Below are 19,195 nucleotides of genomic sequence, written 5' to 3'. Positions count from 1 at the left end.
GGACAAAAACCCACTTTATTTTAAAAGTTCAGCTGAAAAGTATAATAGAAGGCGTTAGCTGTCTGAGTTAGTTTTTAGTGAACTTTTTGTTCCTCAAAAGCGTTTCCTTGCTAAAATGACAATAACACAGGGAGGGAGTCTTGTTTAAAGAAAAAGACAGTTTGGTAGCTACACACTTACATTTACAGACTGCTGAAGCATCATATTGTCTCCAGCAGAACTTGATGCATTTCTGCACTCATGGACATATTAATATTGTTTTAAAAACCACCTTTTGGAGCTGTTAATTATCAATCTCATATGAAAATTGACAAATGTAACAAAGTAGGTGATGTCTTTCCTATAGTAGCTTCAAGTAACCAATGGCAAACAGGTCTTGGTACTGTCTGAGTATGCATCTATATTTTAAAAAAGCCTCCCTGTCTTAGTGATTGTTCTTTGTAGTAGAAAGCATAAATTAGAAAGCAGAATATGATCATTTATCAGTTAGGTATTTAGACATGACCTTTAGTGAGTGGCTTGGTACTCTGAGGTGAGCTCTGTATGCTGGTTGGTCATTCCTGGAAATGTGTTGACTTCACACCTGCTTTCAGTTAAAACTGATTACAAGCTCTGACTTGACTTTCAGTGGAAGATCATCAGCAGAGCTGTGTGTAGCTGTTGTCAAGGTAAAATATATTAAATCATTTTAATGCCAACATTTTTTTAAATTGTAAGTCAGGAATCCAGAGCTGAATCTTTAATTTGTGCAGGAATTGATCACAACTTTTGCTCGGTGTGTGAAGGGAATTTGACAAACTATTAAGACATTTTGGAGCTGTCTGGCCTCGAGATGAGTACCGCTATTGATTTAGTTAAAGAAGACAATTTGCAGCATGAAGACATGGACTTGACTTGTATTGATCCTGTCAGCACTTCACCCAAGCAGGTAATGTTTTCATCAGACTGTAATACATTTCAGATTCTTCATCATTTTGTACTTTCAGCTATTCCAATTTCCTGTCCTGGTCTCTTGGCCATGTAATTATCTAAAGGACTGAAATACATGCTCAGTTCTTCTGCTCAGACGGTTAGTTTTCTGTCTTTTCTTTGTTTCTAGAGTGAAATGTCAGGCGGTGCTGAGCAACAGACCATGAGAGTTTACCTCAGAGTCAGGCCCTTCTCTAAAGAGGAACTGTCTGACAATGAGGATCAGGTACAGTGCAGCACTACAATGATCATCTAGTCCAAACTACTCTACTTCACATTTCCATTGATGTGTGTTGCTCCCCAACCCACAATGACACGTTTTTCTTGGTTCTTTTCTCAGGATTGCGTGGTGATTGAAAACAACCAGATGGTGTCACTGCATGCTCCAAAAGGTTCTGCCACCATGAAGAGTAGTGAGAAGGGCATTGGCATGTCCCTCCACAAATTCTCCTTCTCGCAGGTCAGCGACACCTGAAATGATAGCCGTGTTGACCTGTTGGTTGAACACCTGAGTTCCTGAAACATTATAGATACCTGTCAGTGTTCGGATCACAGAGTGGTTGTAGTGTAAGATGTACTTTTGCTTATTGAAGGAAAGAGCATCCACTGTAAACTTCATCTTTCTGTTGGCTTGTAGATTTTTGGACCAGAGACGACACAGGCTGAGCTGTTTGAGGCCACCGTCAAAAGCCAAATGTCTGATTTCTTGGAAGGGAAGACCGCACTGATATTCAGCTACGGTGTAACCAACGCTGGGAAAACCTTCACAATCCAAGGTAAAGATGGAACCCAGCAGCAATTTAATGAGCCTAGTCACTGTCAGCAATCCTACAAAGTTTTGTTTGGCAGGCTAAGTATGTTGTGAAATATTTTAGGAACTCCAAAAGAGCAGGGGATACTACCTCGAGTGTTGGACGCCACCTTTCAGTTCACCGGAGGCCGTCAGTATGAGGCGATGGACCTGAAACCCTACCTCAGGAATAATGCGCAGTATCTGGATCCTGACCAAGTCAAGCAGGAGAGAAGCACCAAGGCTGCCATTTTTGCTTCATTCAAAGAGGTAAGGTGGTTCCATATTGACAAGAGTTTCCTCAGGATCTGCCAGATGATTGCAACTGTGGTGCTCTCTGCTCTTTGCCCCCTTTCTAGGAGTGTGATCCTCCCAGATCCACTGGTGGTTCAGAGTCCTTGTCCTGTTCTACAAGTCATGTCTCATCCTCATCCTTATCCTACGACCAAACAGGTAGCCCTCAGAAATTCAACATACTGAACATTTACTGTATATATCCTGAATTCAAAGAGAAAGTTGTTCCAGTGGACACTTTCTCTGCCATGTAATGAAAATCAGCTCAAGGGGCCACTACAGGGTTCGTCCTCTCCCCTCTTCTCCTTTTAGTGTTTAACGAGCCAACAGAGACAGGCAGCAGCCAGTATGCCTTATGGGTGGGATTCTTTGAAATCTACAACGAGTGTGTGTATGACCTACTTCATCAACCCTCCCTCTGCTCCAAGTCCAAGAAACGTGCTTCCCTTCGAGTATGTGACGACGGTGCCGGAAACGCTTATGTGAAAGGTGTGAGATGACTTCATCATGTGTTAAGATGCTAGATGTATAGCAGCTGTAGCTCTTAATGTTGCTCAAGGCTTTTGACTGTAACAAAGATTGATTTAATTCCTTTCAGATCTCAGGTGGATCAACATCCAGAACATGGACGAAGCCTGCAAATTGCTACAGTTCGGAAACAAAAACAGGAGCGCTGCAGCCACTAAGATGAACCAGTCCTCCAGCAGAAGGCAAACGTTTGTCCTCATCCTTTCTTCACTTGGTGTCATTTACTGTTTTTAAAACTCTTTGCTTCCCTTGCAGTCACAGTATATTTACCATGAAGCTGCTGAACATTGATGGCAGCACAGTTAAATGGATCTCAGAGTAAGTATCTTTATTAATATTTCGTCGCCATAGTACCAGTGTCTGCCCAAATCAATAAACATCTGTTTACTGCTACAATATACTGTATTAACACTGAAGATCTGAACTCGCAGTGACTTATATCAACTCATAGAATAAAAAACTTGCAGCTGAATGAACTCCAAGCCACACAAAACACAGTTTGACAGTGAAAATGTAATCTTGACAGTTTCATTAAGTTCATGTACCGTTCTCTATTTAAATACTTGCATGTACATCACTGCCAAATGCTGGCAGGCATCAAATGTTTGATGCGTTTATTACCTAAACAGTTAAAGTAGACTGTGATTTAAAATGTAGTGAGTGAGATGATTTAATTGTGGTAATATGGAGAGTAATGTCAACATAACCCATAAGTCCTAATGACACAGAATAAAGTGTTTACATTGGTAGAAAATTTTTGTTGAGAAACATTTTTGTAACATACAAAAAAATTAGGAATGAAATCAATATTTTACTGGTTACGAGTCTGAAATTGGTCAGACTCTGTCTCCACCGGACATAAACTAGCCACTTTATACACAACACACACACTGTACAGACAATAACGGTTATAAACTGCTTCGTGGTCCTCAGGTTTTCTCTGTGCGATCTGGCCGGCTCCGAAAGATGCAACAAAACAAAGACATTTGGAGAGAGGCTGAAAGAAGCTGGAAACATCAACAACTCGCTGCTCATTCTGGGGAAGTGCATCAGTGCCCTTCGAAACAATAAGACTGACAGGTAACGCTGGTTACTGATGTGTTAAACTTCTGAAACTCAGGATTTGGCATAAGACTTGGTTACCTTTTTTGTTAACGTGGTTTGACTTTAACAGAGCTATATGTGCTGATTGTTCTATTAACCGACTTGTTACAGTTGCTACAGCCTTCCAACATGTGCTTTTCACATTCTTGAAATCCTCCTTTGTTCTCTTGTGGTGTTCATCAGAACGAAGAGTAGCTACATACCCTTTAGAGAGAGCAAGCTCACCAAACTCTTCCAGGCTGTTTTCTGCGGCAAAGGAAAAGCTTCAATGATAGTCAACATTAACCAGTGTGCCTCCACTTATGACGAGACTCTTCATGTTATGAAATTCTCAGCTATTGCTAAACAGGTCTGTGGACATAAATGTGTGAGGGGGCGGGGGGAGCAGCATAGTGAGCTGGATTTAAAACAAAGTGCAGCACCACTAATCTCACCTGTGTGCCGTCTGTAGGTGGTGCAGGTGATCCCAGACAAGCCTCTGGACTCTCTAGCTCCCTGTCTGGTCGGCCGCGACGGCAAGCATCTTGTGAGGAATGGGATGATTGACAGCCAGGCCCTGGAGAGCTACCTATCTGAAGAGGAGCTGCTCGATGAAGAAGACGAGGCCGATATGTCTTTACTGCCACACGATGTACTACTTTCATTACATGTTACAGTTAAACATCTTTATATATGAATCAGAGATGCAGGCTGTGACAATAGCACAACTGTCACTTCTTCCCTTTTTATTCAGTCTTTGGTCAATACAGAAGTTGTGGAATAGTTGACCTCTACCCATTACAAGATACACTGTGTGGTTTTAAGTTATCTCTGGTAAATGTTTGACTTTTGTAGGAAATCTTGAATGTGACTGAAAGCCTTCGAGCAAAACTACTAGCTGAGAGAAGAAGAAACCTGGTGCAGGAAATGGAGATTCGTAAAGAAATGGGAGATGCCATGTTGCAGCAGCTCATGGAGAGCGAAGAACTCCGCAGGTATCTTACTTGTGTTTCTCTTCTGCAAGATAACGCCGAACATTTTGTGATCATTTGTTTTGCAAGTAGGTGCAGACTAAATAAACCTGGTAGTATTCATCTAGCACCAAACCTTCCATACAAACTTGGTTTAGTCAAATAACTTTCTTTTAAATGTAAAGTCGACAGATCGAAGAGCTGAAGGAGAGCTACCAAGAGAAGCTCGAGAACACCTTTGAGATGTACAAGGATGCTATCAAAGAACACGCCTACCAGTGTGCTATGAACAATCTGGAAGATGACTATGTGCCTCTCGATGAGTTCATTGCTGAACAGGAGAAGGTGGAGGTGCGTTATATCACTGGTCAGAAAAATCGAATATTTACATGAAGTCTGAATGAAATTTAAATATTTTCTTCTTTTCTTTCTAACCCTAACCTCATTAGATCCAGGAATGAATTCATTATGATAACAATAATAATAATAATAATTAGTGCTGAAATCCTGAGAAGTTTATGTCAAAGTTAATATCCCAAACATGTCGAACTACAGGAAAATATGCAAACGTCTCATTTTATTGAACTGGAAATCCCTTTAGAGTTATCTGGTAATGTCCCATTTTACACCACCAAACTTAGCTGTCCTTCGTGTTTTGGGTTATCATAAATACATCATCAGATTTTGTTGTAACTGTCTGTTTAGGCCCTCAGACGGAAGCTGTCAGAGTTTGAGATGTTATCACCTGATACCAGAGGAGCGTCTGCAGTTCTAACAGTGGCCCAGTCAAGCCAGACCAAGCCATCTGAGGAGTCAGAAGTAGCAGGTTTGCATACAGATAATGAGCACTGTGGGAATCTGCATTAACAGAAGAGGAACGTGTCTCTCATCCCTGTCATTGAGGAACTATAGATAACGGTTTTAAGTCTCAGTGGAGGCTGTCTTTGGTCATTCGGTTAATGCTGTTTTTAGATGTTTCTTTATGATTATATTAGTATGCTGTATTTTATGTGGTCCATTATGTTTCAATGTTTAACTGTTTTATCCCATCAGACGATGATCGATTCAAACGTCTTTACAGAGAAAAATGTGCCATAGAGAGGATGTGTGTGGACAAACAACAGGTAACAAACTGGGCAAAACGTGAATTATGTATTGCAGTTAAACTTAATGTAATCAGTTCAGGTCTGCATCACAATATTTTGTCTTTAGTTGATTGTGTGTCTAGAGAAAAGGCTGATAGATCTCAGTGAAACACTTCAGAATGTCAGAGATAGCTTCCTGGAGAAATCTGCTGATCTTGAGTCTCTGCAGAGGAAGACTGATGATCAGGTGAGGTGATTAAAGTATTATGGCATGTAAATAATACAAACAAAATTTAAATGTTACTAAAGGACCTACTCAAACCCCCCCCCCCCCCCCCCCCCCCCCCCAAATATTTGGCTGAACAATAATACAAATTTGAGCTGTCTGACTGGATGCAGGCACATCAGTCAATTATCTTCTGTGGTTTTAAATGTTCTTTTTTTTTTTTTTTTTTTTTAGACAACATCTATGGAGGAAATTCTACTGCAGAATATCGACAAGGACAGGGAGATCGCCTCACTGAAGGCAGAACTCCTCAAGCTCTCCCATATGTCGCCTGTGATGCCCAAGATCAAGCGAGGCCTTCTCGCCAACATCAGGGAGGCGGTCACTTCTCCACGGAAGAGTGCCGCTGGCCGGTCACTGAGGAAAACAGTACGGACTCCGCACCACTGAAAAACACAGCATATCAACAACAGCAGCACATACTCAAGCAATGAGGAAAGACCCTTTTTTTTTCTTTTTTCTTTTTATTTTAGATTTATAAAAACTTCCCCAAGGACATGGTTTCTTTTACACTTACCACCTTTTTTTTTTAACTTAACTCTATTCTAAAACTGTGAGAGTGACTTATTTATTTATATTTTTCAGTCAGCATGTATGGTTGTTTCTTGTGATATTTTATTAATGTTTTTAGTGTGTTTCTTAATAAAATTCAACTGTGGAAACATAGTGAAGATTTACTTGGACAAAGGGTGTCATTGTTCATAACTGGACTCATGGGTTTTGACCTATAGGTGCATGCACAAAACTAATATTTTAATGAAAACCTCAACCCTGACTGGAAAAGCTCTCTCTCTCTCTTTTGCTTGATTCCATTTTACATCTATTCATGAGTTTGTATAAAGGCTTCAGTCTATCATTATTGATAATATCCAGATTTGTAATCATGTAGGAATTTATATCACACATTTTAATCATTAACAATACCAAATCATCCAATTTTTGTAATAGCTTCACCTCTAAGCACCACTGGCATGCCATTTCATAGCCATTCTGTATTAATACTTTATTTTTGTGTGCATGTGCATGGTGTGCTTTATTCTCATAGAAACCTTGTTATACATGCATATATACACCACAATAGAAATGTCACTCCAGGGAATTCATGTCTAGTAAATGCTGACTCTTATCAACCTGGTCAAATGAGGCCATCCATTATCTGGACCTTGAAGGGGGGAAATGAACCACAAAAGACCCCCATGGCACAAAGAAGCCATGTACAACTTTTACATCCCTTAAGTGCATCACTATTCACTCATTTGCTATAGTCTTTATTCTAAATAAAAAATGTAAAATTACTTTAATTCTTAATCAAGTTGATATGAATACTATGAGAATATTTCCATCATGCTAAATTAAATATTTGTTATGTAGTACATCAACATTTACAGTACAGAGAGTGAGTTGTAGGCCAGTGTGGTGCGCATGAGGCCACAGCGCAGCATCCTCTCTGTTAGTGAAAGGACCATTGTAGTAGAGGCAGCCAGCTGCTCTTATATCTCCCTGGTCTCAGTGATAGTTAATGAGATTAGCTCTTCGTCTTAGACTGCGTCAGTCCAAAGGGGTCAATCACAGGATTAGCACCTTGCTTAAGAGTTACATCACTTTATTTCACTTTTTGCCCATTACTCTGACTTTCCCCTCCTGGCGCGTGGTGGGACATTTTTTTCAGCCTCAAAGCATGTTCAGCACCTGTAATTGCAACTCAGTTACCGAAGTGGAATATTGCGATGCATCATGCGGCCTTGGGACTGACTCTATCTCGACCCTCAGCTATTGAATGAAGCATCTGCCAAGGGAAGAAGAGGAGCAAGGGGAGCCAGAAAAGTGAAGGGGCAGCTGGGCCAAAATCTTGCCTGCTGTGGCAGAGTCTTAGACTCTGGATAAATCATCCTCATGCCACTTGTAAATAACAAAGTAGGCGATGATTGCACAGTCGGCACAGAAAAGGCTTCAGATGATGGAAAAGCTCTGGTGGAGTCTTTGATAAAGGTAAGCCGCTCCGACAGTTGTTTTACGCTCTGGATACTGTGGTCTCCTTACAATTATCACAGTAGTTCACAATATGATGAACTGCAATTTGCCTTCTAAGACATTTTTTAAAAATTGGGTTGATAGAAGTATTTTGAATATCACCCTTTTACTATATTAAAGCAAGAACAATGAGAATTCATGGAAGTTAAATGTTGCAAAATAGTGGAACAAATGTAATATTGTTAAATATGTTGTACTGGTAATCATGTCTTCACTTTGTTAGGTTTTTTTTAAAACACAGACTAAACATACATATGACAGCCAAGCATCTTTTCCCCCTTTGGCTAAAAAAGCACTCTAACTGAAAAGAATTTCTTGGGCCACTGCATTTTTGTGACCCTGCTAGTGTCTGTGATGGATGATAACACAGTTGTGCACTGTTTTTCCTCTCAGTGACTTGTATTTACTTGTTTTACCTCAGATACACTCGGCATGTAGGTCATTTATATGATGGAATAGTGTTTCAGTGTTACGGTCACATTTTGCTCAATATTTAATAATCTGATGTGTGTTTTCATATATTAACTTTATTGATTGAGCAGAGGAATTTGAGGCTTATAGCAACAGTGTCACATATGAATAAAACACATGAAACCTCAGTTAAATGAGGGAAGATGATACAAATATTTTCTATTTAATATGCTGCTGTGCAGATATGATAGTAATCAGCATATATGTGAAAATGGGGAATTGAGATGAGTAAATATATTGTAAAGGTTTGGAGAATGGTATAAAAACTAAATAGTATGAACAGTGACACAGTAACAAAGGTGATTATATAACATTTATCATTTTGGAGACACTTCCAAAATTTTAATTATGAACAAATAGAGTATAAAAATTAAATTATGTCAATGGATACATGCAGTATAATAATAATATAGTGTCTATGTTATGTTCTTCCTCTCATCTATCTATGCTGCGGAGATGGGCCGCTTGCATTCCCAGTGTGCAAGGGGTTCTTTGGCTTATCTACAAATAGATAATGAGATGTTAAGCTGATTATTTATAATATTTTTAATTGAAGGCAAACCTACTAATCCCCCAAGGTTAAATTGTGATATAGCTATAAATAAAACTTAAGCATACCTTTACCATATGATTATTACTGTAGGTGGTAGGAACAGAAGTGACCTATTTTATGCCAGTTATTGTTTTACGCAGCTTTAGGGGATTGAGATGGATGCGGATCACATGTTATTCTTAGCAGTGTCAAAACAATGCATAGTTTTTATTTCTGTTACAGAACTCTGATTACATGCTAATGAATTGATGTTTTCCATTGAACACTGGCTTTAATACATATTTACATTAATATAACTTGCAGAATTGATATGCTCACTGGTAGAGAGCTCGTCAGAGGGGCTAATGGGTGCACAGATATCCCTCTTCTGAAAAGAGATGAGTTGTCTAATGTATACTTTTAACTTGATCAGTTGATTTTGCAGTTGGAAGTCAAATATTATTGTTACAACCTTTTAAATTAGAGATGAAAAGTGCATATTTTTGCCTCCAAAGCCTATGGATTAAATAGTATTAAGGTCTGAGTTGTTAAAGTACAGCAGTGCCAAGCTGCCTGCAGCCCTCATTAGTCTTACAAATACTGTAGCCACTTCCCTGATATGTAACACATGGGGGCCAAAATCAGTACAAACAACCACAAACTATCAGGTTCTTATCATAATTTTCTAAACCCTGCCCCACATATTTAATAGGAAAATATACATTGTGTGTATTTATTTGTTCTCATTTCTCATACAGGTGGTGGCATGTTACAGGCATCTGGCCTCATGCATTGGTGGGTGCACAGACAGCTTGCAGCTGCGAGATGAGCTGCGACAAACACGAGAAAAGGCCCAAAAGTTGGCCATGGCCATCTGTCAATACCTGACCTCACACCTGCGGGACAAGAGCCTCCCTGAGGAGCAGCGTAAGGAGATGGAGCTCCTCTGGGTGGCCTTCTCCTCCAGCCTGGAGCTCCTCCATGTTGACATGTGCAAAGTTTTCAAGATCGCTAACATCTTCAGTCTGGCTGACATGACTTCTTTAGTGCAAACTGGCTTACAAGGTAAAAAGCTGCTCTACATATGGTAATATATATATATATGTATATATATTAAAGTTATACTTCTTAGGAGGTTAACTTGCCAAGTGAAGCATATCTATTAATCACATAAAACACCAATTAAACCCTGGTCTTTTGTGAAAAATGTGTTTGAATTGAAATAAAAGATAATTTGTTTATGTCGTACGCAGCAATTGAACTTGAGAGAACTAGAAAGAGATACATTGTTTCAGGAGGAGCCTTTATAGTCATTTGAATTTTCTTCTGTCAACATGTTTAAAGTTAAGTTTTCAAGATGAAGTTACACAAGTTGTGGAGTCTCTGCCCAGGGTTGCTCAACAAAACTATAGAAAATCATCAATTTTAAATCACATTTGTCACTGGTGAAATTGAGGGTGTTACCTTGGATCTATAGCTATTCATTCATTTGCTTGTTTGTATGATATATCTTAGAGAATTTGCATTGTGGGAAAAGCACCCACCAGTCTATACACTGTCTGCTCTCCAGCATTTGTTATAGTGCACTGATTAGCCTGGGGAGAGCACAACATCACGTCTTTGTTTGCACACATTTCATGTGGCGTGTTTGGCACCACTTACAGTTTCTGTGTAGTGTTGTCAATGTAGAGCATGTGTTACAATATTGAGTTAGATTAACGGTTGGTTGAATGTCAATAGCAATGTGTTGTATGTCATTGACTTACATTTTTAAAATACAAATTGACTCCACTTCTCCTTTCACCTATAGAAACGTTAAAACCTTTTTGTAAGCAGCTGATTCACTCCTTTCAATGCATATGAATGTGTAAACAGCCTGATAAGCAGATGATAGTCTGACATCATTCTGCCATTTGGGTACTTTTTGAGCTGACTTGAAACAGCTTAGAACAATAACAGATTTAGTCATAGTTAGGTGACATAATATATCACAAGGAGGAGCTGCTGCATTATTCGTGTGATCTATATTTTCTGTTTTTTGCCAATTTTCAAACTAGTATAACTGTGACCACAAACCTCTTGCAGCTATATGTAATTAATTTCCAAAAAGGCCTGACTGCTGCAACAGCTTCACTATAGCTGAAATGCAAAATCATACTGAATACTCTATAATGTGAATCACTCATCCATTCACTCCCTATAAACACACAGGCCACATAGTGCAGTATTAAATGTCCTTTATTAATGCAGATGAATGTTTTGTTTTTGGTTTAACTTTCACGCTACACCTTAAAAATGTTTCTCTTGATTCAGTTTTTACTCATAAAAAGAAGCAACTGTATTATCATGAATTAATCTATGTCTGGCACAGTTAGAAACAGTTAAGACACTGTTTAGTATTTTACCCACTAAAATACTTCATTTTAATTTTGGCAATGTAGGAGGAGGCACTGAAGTAGCAGCTCGGGCACTTAGTATGCCAGACCTGAAGGAAGATCAGACTCCAGCCCTCCCTGAAGGCCTAGAGAGCCAGGAACGCAGCACCATGGAGCAGGAGATCAGCCAAATTGACCAGATGATCGACGATATGGAGAAGAAAGTCAACGTATTGCGCTGGATGGTGGAGCCTCTCGGGCCGCTGTACGCTGACCCAGTTAGCCGCACCGGCAGCGCCTCCCTGGCTATTATCTCAGTTGACGAGGAGCAGCCGGGCCAGCCTCTATGCCAGCGCAGTCACATCGTTGTGCTCTTATTCATATGTGCTGTTGTAATAGTAGCAGCCATTTTGTCTGTCTGTGTTGTCTTTTTATTATGAGAAAAAACTTTAATATACTTTTTTCCCCATCAAAACCTCAGCAAGATGCTCAGTAAGAGGAAATATAAAGGAATTGACAAGCTTTGCGAGTAGCTTCGTCTTTACATTCCCTCATGAAAAAAGACAACATTTTGTAATAGCTGCTGAATTATTTACTAGTGCATAAGATCATTTGTCTAAAAATACACTGACATAAATCTGGATGCAAGCCAATTTGCCATGTATTGCAGTAAATCTAAACCTGCCATATACCTGTGTTTAAAAAAAAAAAAAAAAAAAAAAAAATACCCTGTTGCCAGTTAGAACTGCTTAATTAAATGCAATCATTACACTACAGGACAGGTGGTTGATTTTACCTGCACGACCATTGTAAATAGATCATTTTTATGTTTCCTTTGACCCTATATATTGCATTCTCCTAAAAAGTTTGTGATCCATAAAAGGAACAATGTCTGATTTACAAAAAGCGCTCAGAAAAACACTTGTATTCCCTCTTGCCATGGAGAAGATATAGGTGCTGATGCTTTGTAGCTGACATACTGTGATAACCACAATATTCACTTCCAATGACTGAAACTGTTTTTTGATTCAGTGTTACAAATTGTGTATATAATCTGTGCTGTAGAGAACTGATGATGTATAGTTATGCATTATAAAAGTATCAACTTTGATATGACAGTGTGTCGCCTTCCCATTTTTATTTATTAGCACCTTCGTAAAGAACCAGTTCATCCAAAGCAGTAGAAAGTGTAAAGAATTCAGATGGCATATATGGGGACAATGGGTTTCTTTAACTGTATAACACAATTAATTCACCAGTGTATAAAACTATTTATTTCATTTCAAGTCCCCATGTCCTCAAACCAGAACTTCCTGATTAGCAGTGTCATAGCTTGTTGCTATTGCTAAAATTAGTCAAATTTGTATAGCACATCAAACTACAAACGTTATTAAGCCTAAATAAACAAGTTTGAACCATAAAACTTCATAAGATTTTGTATAGTCTACTTTTGTCTGGGGATCTGCTATCTTTGACTTGGCCAAAATGCCTGTCATCTCGTTTTTGTACTGATTTTCACACTGTATTGTGCTTTTGCTACCACTAGGTGGCACAAAAAACTGTGTTCAAAAGAGGACAGGAAGTCAAAGTTAAGCAGAATGAATTATAAGGTCCAGCAAACACAAAATGGAATGTCCCCATATAAGGACACATGGTCACAGGAGGACAATTTGTTTTATATTACTGTTTGATATGTAAAATGTGACGCAGCAGCTTTTAGGCAAGCTTTCACTTATTTATTCCAATTTGGCGCCTGGCACTTTAACAGCTTGTTGTCATCTTAAAGGGGGCGTGGTCTCTCTGACGTCAGAGAAGTATTGTATTCCTGCACTCATGTACACTGGCCCTTTAAGAGACTAGGTGAAAAGTTGCATTGTAGCCTGAATAGCATAGAGTGAGCAGACGGAAGTAGTGCAGTCCTGGCAAGTTTTAGTGCTGGGGAAACACAAGCCCTGCTGACAATATGGTGTTAAAACAATGTCATACGCGACTCAAAGTGGTCGTCTTTAACCACACAGAGAAGTGGTATGACCCTACTCATAATAAACATAGAGTTAGTAGTTTGGTGCCAGCGCCGCCGAGCAGTTTGACAGCTGGGTGCTCCTCTGTCATCACTGCACCCTGTACAAAGTTTGACAAGCCGACATGGAGACGGAGACGAGCTCCTGGACCGAAAACAATGCATGTTACTGCTGGGGGACACATATCCATCAGAGGTAACACACTTCTTCTGGTTACAGCAGTGTTTAATGGACTAATACAGTGTACATATAATATGGCTTCTAACCACTATTTCAAATTCAAATTGTCCCAAACACTGTTCAAGGTTAATCTAGTGGAGTGGTTCTCAAAGTGAGGTCCGGGCCACCCTATTGGTCCCTGAGGGGGTTCCAGGAAGTCCCCGGCAACAAAAAGGGGAATCATTTGTGTTCTCTATAATTTCATCCAAAGCTAAAATGTTATCAGATGGAGGTCCGTGGTCTAATTGTGTCAGTTTAGGGGTCCTTGATGTTAAAAAAAAGTACTACACAGATTGTAACACAGTAGCATGGACACAGACTCAGTGTGAAGTGAACTGATTCAATAATCCTCCTAATCCTGGAAGGATAAAAGGAGGATGATTAAAACCATTGTTAAAATTTAACAGGAAATGGGAAATGTTAAGAGAAAATGGAAAATAAAAACTGAAAATGGAAAACAGAAAAGCTTAAATGTTAATGGATAAATTGAAATATACAATGCAAAAAGGAAACAAAATAACTTTGAAGATATAAAGGTGGTTTAAATCTAGCCTTTAATTATTTCAATATAAAGAATATGATGATGCTTGTTCTCAGTGTTGGGGGCGGCTGTGGCTCAGGAGGTAGAGCGGTCGTCCTTCAATTGGAAGATTGGTGGTTCGATTCCCGGCTCCTCCACTCCACATGTCGATGTGTCCTTGGGCAAGACACTTAAGCTCCCGTTGCTGTGCCAACGGTGTATGAATGGTTAGATTCCCCCTGATGAGCAGGTTGGCACCCTGCGTGGTAGCCCCTGCCATCAGTGTATGAATGTGTGTGAAAGGGTGAATGACATGTATAATGTAAAGCGCTTTGAGTGGTCGCACAGACTAGAAAGGCGCTATATAAGTACAGTCCATTTACCATTTACCATATCTACTAGTACTACTAGGACAACCCTGATGCTAAATCCACAGTGTTTTCAGTAGGAACATTAGCCCAGATCACACACACTATTTACATAATACACCACAGGGCCTCCCAATTTTCCAGGTGTGTCATCACTAAAGAGTGCTGCTGTGTTGTTTTAAATTAAAAGCAGTTCATAAAGCTTTTTTAATCTTTATGAATTTACTGTGAATTGGAATTCTCTAGATATTTTGTTCCTTCTGAAATCTTTAAACTTTATTAACACAAAGTAAATACATTTGATTTTGATTTGTTGAAAGAAAAGCAGTAGCATAGGAAACAGTTTATTTGAGCCCAAAAGATAAATAATAGACAGTTGTGCTGTTACAAGCCAACAATCATTTCACATATAAGTGAATTAATTTAGTTTTTGCTTGAATAAATGACTATGTACTTTAGGCTAATTCCATGAATTGTATTATACATTTAATTTTAAACATTTAATTTTTCCATTAACAACTTTTTTATTTGTCATTTTCCATTTTCTCTTAACATTCAACATTTATTTTAATCCAATTCCAATTCCATTCACTTTTAATTTTAATAATGGCTTGAATTATCCTCCAGGTTCAAGTTCACTAATAAACTCAACTCAAAAAACTAATTTGAGCTATGGGCTATAAATTAGGTATTTAAGTGAAGATGATGCTCCAAAATATAAAAGATTAAAGCTACTTTCTAAGTAATTATATAATATAATAAAACATGAAAGCATTATATAATTTATGACTATTTTGTGTGAGTAAGAAAGCAGAAATATCGGTGGTTACAAACATTATTTGCACATATTTTTACATGTACTAGTCTACAAAGGGCTTTTACTATGTGTATGATCACTCCCATCTTCTTTATATTGATTGCAGAACTGAGTACTTCCATCAGAGCTCTCCAGTATGATCTGAATGCAGATGTACCACAGACTGAAGGCCGGAAGCTGTTTTTTGATACACACGCGGTGGTACGACTGCTGGAGGAAAATGGTTTGAGCTGCTTCTCTTATTTAACTTTTACTCTGCTTTGTTCATTCATTTTCCTCATTAATAATAATCATTTCTTTCCATGAACAGGCTTCACTACTCAGCAAGCTGAGGTGATAGTTCAGGTATTGATGAGGATGACAAACTCTAACATGGATGCTATCTATAATGACATGGTAACCAAAGTGCAGCAGGTGAGACATTGTACATTTACAACACAGTTCTCAATCAGCCTCTGTTTGTTTCCTCTCTGTGTGTCACTGTCACTGCCTGGCTCTACTATAAATGTCACTGAACCACTACTGTACTGTACCATTTATTCTCCACAGCACATTTCAGTACACATATCAGTAGGAACACCTGCTATTTTCATGAAATAAATTCATATTTAAGCAGCAATCCAATATTTACTTCATCAAGGCTGTTCTTAGAATTGTGGACATTGATTTGATTGATATTTTTATTCATGTATTGATATAAAAGTAGTATGTTTCAGCTAGTTTAATTTAAATTTAGACAAAATGAGATCAATCAAGTATCTGATTAAAAAAAAAAGTATTATTATTCCAGTTGGATGATTTGCATTGTAGTATTTGCTTTGTCTTTTTAATTATATATATTTTATGTTTTATTATATGTATTGTGTGATTTTTGGCAGGAGATTATGTTGCAACGGGTGATGTCTCAAATAGCAGCTGTAAAAAAGGACATGATCATCCTAGAGAAGAGCGAGTTTTCTACATTATTGGCAGAGAATGAGGTGAGTGTATTTGACAGGTTTAATAAAGAAAATGATTGCATCTGAACTCAGTGTTGTTGTGTTGGCCTCTGAATTAATTCACATGTACAGTTGCATCATCCACTTGCATGTAATTGTGTAAAAGTTTTGGCTAACTATGATATAGGTTTTGACCATCACTCATCTGAATTAAAATCCTTAATGCACAATTTATATAATTTTGGATGTATAAAAATCAGTCATGGAAGTGGATAGCTAGAGTGATAACCAGCTGTGGGGCAAACCCAGTTAAGTGGATGACGACATGAATTTCTGGCTTTATGTATGTCAGGTTTGTCTATAGTAGTAACACTGACGCTGACTGTGTGTGTTGTACAGGTGCTTCTGTCTGTCCTTGTGTTTTTCACCATTTAAGATTTTCAATATGTTAACATTTCTCCCAGAAAGTCAAGATCCAGTTAATGGAGCTGAAGGTCCAACTGGCAGTAAGTGTTGTGATTTATTATTGTCAGTTTATGACCAGGGTTCATATTCATGGGACAGCAGTCATACTGACATAATGACAGTAATAATTCATTTACCTTTTATAAACAGCATTTTAAACATTCCTTAATATTGTTATTTAACTTAATTGAACTTACTATATATTATTTGCGGTTGAAGTATTCCTTTTGAAGCATTTCTTCATCTTTATTTCATCTAAGATTTCTTATTATTACTGTTTTATTATTGAGCAGTGCTTATGTAATGACTTTCCTTTGTGTGTTTCTGTTGCCACCTTGCAGGATGTAATGAATAAAGTGCGCTCAGACACTATTTTGGATATGAATTTGGAGAAAAGTCGTTTTAAAGAGTTGGTAAGTGGACCAACTTAATGTTAAGTGTTTGGAATTACTTTACTTTTAATTCATCTTCAATTGAATTTGCTTAAAATTACAGATGACTGTGGTTGCTGTATGATGTTTTTTAACTCTACCATTTATGATATGACCTTCCTCTGACATATTGTTCCTTAAAATATCAACAATCAAACCAGTGGTGTCCCTGTATTCCTCTTCTAAATAAAACATTATTTATATTTTCAGAAAGTAGACAATGAGAAGAAACTTCTAGAAGCACGAACAGAGATAATGGAAATGGTATGTGTATGATCCCACTGTATCACATCAGTTTTTTATTTTATGCTAATCTAAATAATGTACAATCACAGGACAGAGTGATACTATTCCTTCCATTCATTGTTGCTTTGTTAAAACACAGATAGAAGCTCAAAACAGTACTATGGGGACTATCTTTAATACTTGTGTCTAATTGCCTTTTTTATAGACTGCAGAGCAAGATCGTCATTTGACTCAGACCAACATGAAGATAGACACGGAAGTGGCGGGTTTAAAAACCATGTTAGAGTCTCATAAACTGGATACTATAAAATATCTTGCAGGTGGGACACTGGTGTATTTCTTTGTGTTGTTGGCAAATGAGTGTATGTTGCAATGGTTTAGTTTAGTTATAGTGGGCTCCTTTGATCAGTTTTGGGACTTTTGGGACAAATGCTTCCTAAGTAGCTGAACAACATTTAGCAAAATAAAAATGATGTTAATAAGAGTCTGTAACTGAAGTAAGTAGACTAATGGTTGCCTGTGTTTTTTCTCTTTTAGGTTCAGTGTTCACCTGTCTCACTGTGGTGTTGGGTTTCTATCGTATTTGGATGTGAACACTAGAGTGCGACATTCATATTAACTGTGGTGACTTTTGAATGCATCAATGCATCCTCTGAATCTAAAAACATTCAGAGAGCCAGTCTCTTTCACGTCAGACCTCATTTTGTGTTACGTGTTATTGATCAGTATGATTTTGTGTTTACTGGTGCAATCCTTTACTGCAACTCCATGAATGAATTATAAGCTAAGAAGTGGAACTCCTGTCTCCTGAAGATACTCCTTATTCAAGAAATGGTTTGATGACAATTAAATACAGACCTCTTATTTAATTATCTAATGCAGTTTGAAATTGTAATTATTATTCTTTAATATCATGTGAACACAGTATGGTATATGTGTATATGAAGTTGTAGATTGGAACTGAAACTCAGGAGGAGCTTGTGTAACTCTTAACCACTATATCATCACAGATATGTAACTTTTACATGCCATGTGACTTCAGAAATGTTTTAATAACTGACTTTTTAAAATTTGATCTTATGAGGATAAAATTGTCAATAAAATTTGTGGTAACAACAGAAGTGTCTGTTACAGTGGATGTATGTATGGAGGGATGCATTAGTCATATAATTATGCATTTAGCATGCTCTACATTATGAGTCTTGTTGAAACACATGATATACCTTTTCTCCTCTGGGTTCAAGCATGTTTAAATAGTGATAAATAATATGTAAAGCATTTATATTGTGATCTTATTATGTAACATACATAAAAATGTAAATAAACTACAAATATTTTCCAGCTGCAATATTAAGATAATAGTAGGATAATAATAACACTAGGGAAACATTAGTAGATTGTCAAAAAAGGTGATAATTCTACTTTGTTTATTACTGAGGTCATACGAAGTGGTGATGCTGTACTTGGGTGTTTCTAATATTTTGCCACCATTTGAACCCCATCCAATATAATGCACTCTAATACACCACCATCACCCTATGACCTCAATAATAAACATAAAGGAGAACTATCACCTTCCCGTCAATGTCAACAAAAACTGAAGATGTATAAGCTTCATAAATGTAGAATTTATAGCAGAGCTGTTGTATTGGATTATACAGGCTTACCCAGTGGGTGTATATTGTAATCTTATTATGAAATATGCATACAAAGGTAAATAAAAACGTAACTACAAATATGTTCTACCTGTATTAG

General features: G+C 37.8%; 3 protein-coding genes across 3 annotated transcripts; all 3 read left to right on the top strand.

Moving 5' to 3' along the window:
* The first annotated feature begins 832 nt into the window (after positions 1-832).
* zgc:56231 (uncharacterized protein LOC406257 homolog) lies at positions 833-6,396 on the top strand. The gene is made up of 18 exons (XM_053342050.1): positions 833-928; positions 1,100-1,195; positions 1,310-1,429; positions 1,607-1,745; positions 1,845-2,029; positions 2,119-2,215; positions 2,366-2,542; positions 2,652-2,763; positions 2,837-2,899; positions 3,515-3,661; positions 3,869-4,034; positions 4,137-4,316; positions 4,520-4,659; positions 4,821-4,986; positions 5,341-5,461; positions 5,689-5,759; positions 5,848-5,967; positions 6,181-6,396. The coding sequence occupies exons 1-18, from the start codon at positions 833-835 to the stop codon at positions 6,394-6,396; spliced, it is 2,412 nt and encodes an 803-aa protein (XP_053198025.1).
* A 1,503-nt stretch (positions 6,397-7,899) lies between these two features.
* Positions 7,900-11,934, top strand: rgs9bp (regulator of G protein signaling 9 binding protein). Its single transcript, XM_053342070.1, has 3 exons — positions 7,900-7,995; positions 9,799-10,105; positions 11,482-11,934. Exons 1-3 carry the CDS (start codon positions 7,900-7,902, stop codon positions 11,853-11,855), a joined length of 777 nt encoding a protein of 258 aa, XP_053198045.1. The 3' UTR covers positions 11,856-11,934.
* A 1,371-nt stretch (positions 11,935-13,305) lies between these two features.
* On the top strand, positions 13,306-18,702 carry mcur1 (mitochondrial calcium uniporter regulator 1). Its single transcript, XM_053342067.1, has 9 exons — positions 13,306-13,631; positions 15,467-15,583; positions 15,671-15,774; positions 16,239-16,340; positions 16,763-16,804; positions 17,105-17,176; positions 17,405-17,458; positions 17,646-17,760; positions 17,978-18,702. The coding sequence occupies exons 1-9, from the start codon at positions 13,379-13,381 to the stop codon at positions 18,031-18,033; spliced, it is 915 nt and encodes a 304-aa protein (XP_053198042.1). The 5' UTR covers positions 13,306-13,378; the 3' UTR covers positions 18,034-18,702.
* The last annotated feature ends 493 nt before the right edge of the window (positions 18,703-19,195 follow it).

The sequence above is a fragment of the Scomber japonicus genome, chromosome 21, assembly GCF_027409825.1.
Source record: "Scomber japonicus isolate fScoJap1 chromosome 21, fScoJap1.pri, whole genome shotgun sequence".
Taxonomy (NCBI): domain Eukaryota; kingdom Metazoa; phylum Chordata; class Actinopteri; order Scombriformes; family Scombridae; genus Scomber; species Scomber japonicus.
Note: the sequence above shows the minus strand (reverse complement) of the source record. Positions and strands in the feature narration are given on the sequence as shown.

Bases quoted from the DNA above. Each gene is read 5' to 3' on its own strand.
- zgc:56231 (XM_053342050.1), top strand. From the start codon at position 833: ATGAGTACCGCTATTGATTTAGTTAAAGAAGACAATTTGCAGCATGAA. The intron at 4,035-4,136 runs GTCTGTGGACAT...TGCCGTCTGTAG, and splicing joins TCTCAGCTATTGCTAAACAG to GTGGTGCAGGTGATCCCAGA. The intron at 4,987-5,340 runs GTGCGTTATATC...CTGTCTGTTTAG, and splicing joins CTGAACAGGAGAAGGTGGAG to GCCCTCAGACGGAAGCTGTC.
- rgs9bp (XM_053342070.1), top strand. From the start codon at position 7,900: ATGCCACTTGTAAATAACAAAGTAGGCGATGATTGCACAGTCGGCACA. The intron at 7,996-9,798 runs GTAAGCCGCTCC...TTTCTCATACAG, and splicing joins TGGTGGAGTCTTTGATAAAG to GTGGTGGCATGTTACAGGCA. The intron at 10,106-11,481 runs GTAAAAAGCTGC...TTGGCAATGTAG, and splicing joins AGTGCAAACTGGCTTACAAG to GAGGAGGCACTGAAGTAGCA.
- mcur1 (XM_053342067.1), top strand. From the start codon at position 13,379: ATGGTGTTAAAACAATGTCATACGCGACTCAAAGTGGTCGTCTTTAAC. The intron at 13,632-15,466 runs GTAACACACTTC...TATTGATTGCAG, and splicing joins GGGACACATATCCATCAGAG to AACTGAGTACTTCCATCAGA. The intron at 15,584-15,670 runs GTTTGAGCTGCT...TTCCATGAACAG, and splicing joins ACGACTGCTGGAGGAAAATG to GCTTCACTACTCAGCAAGCT.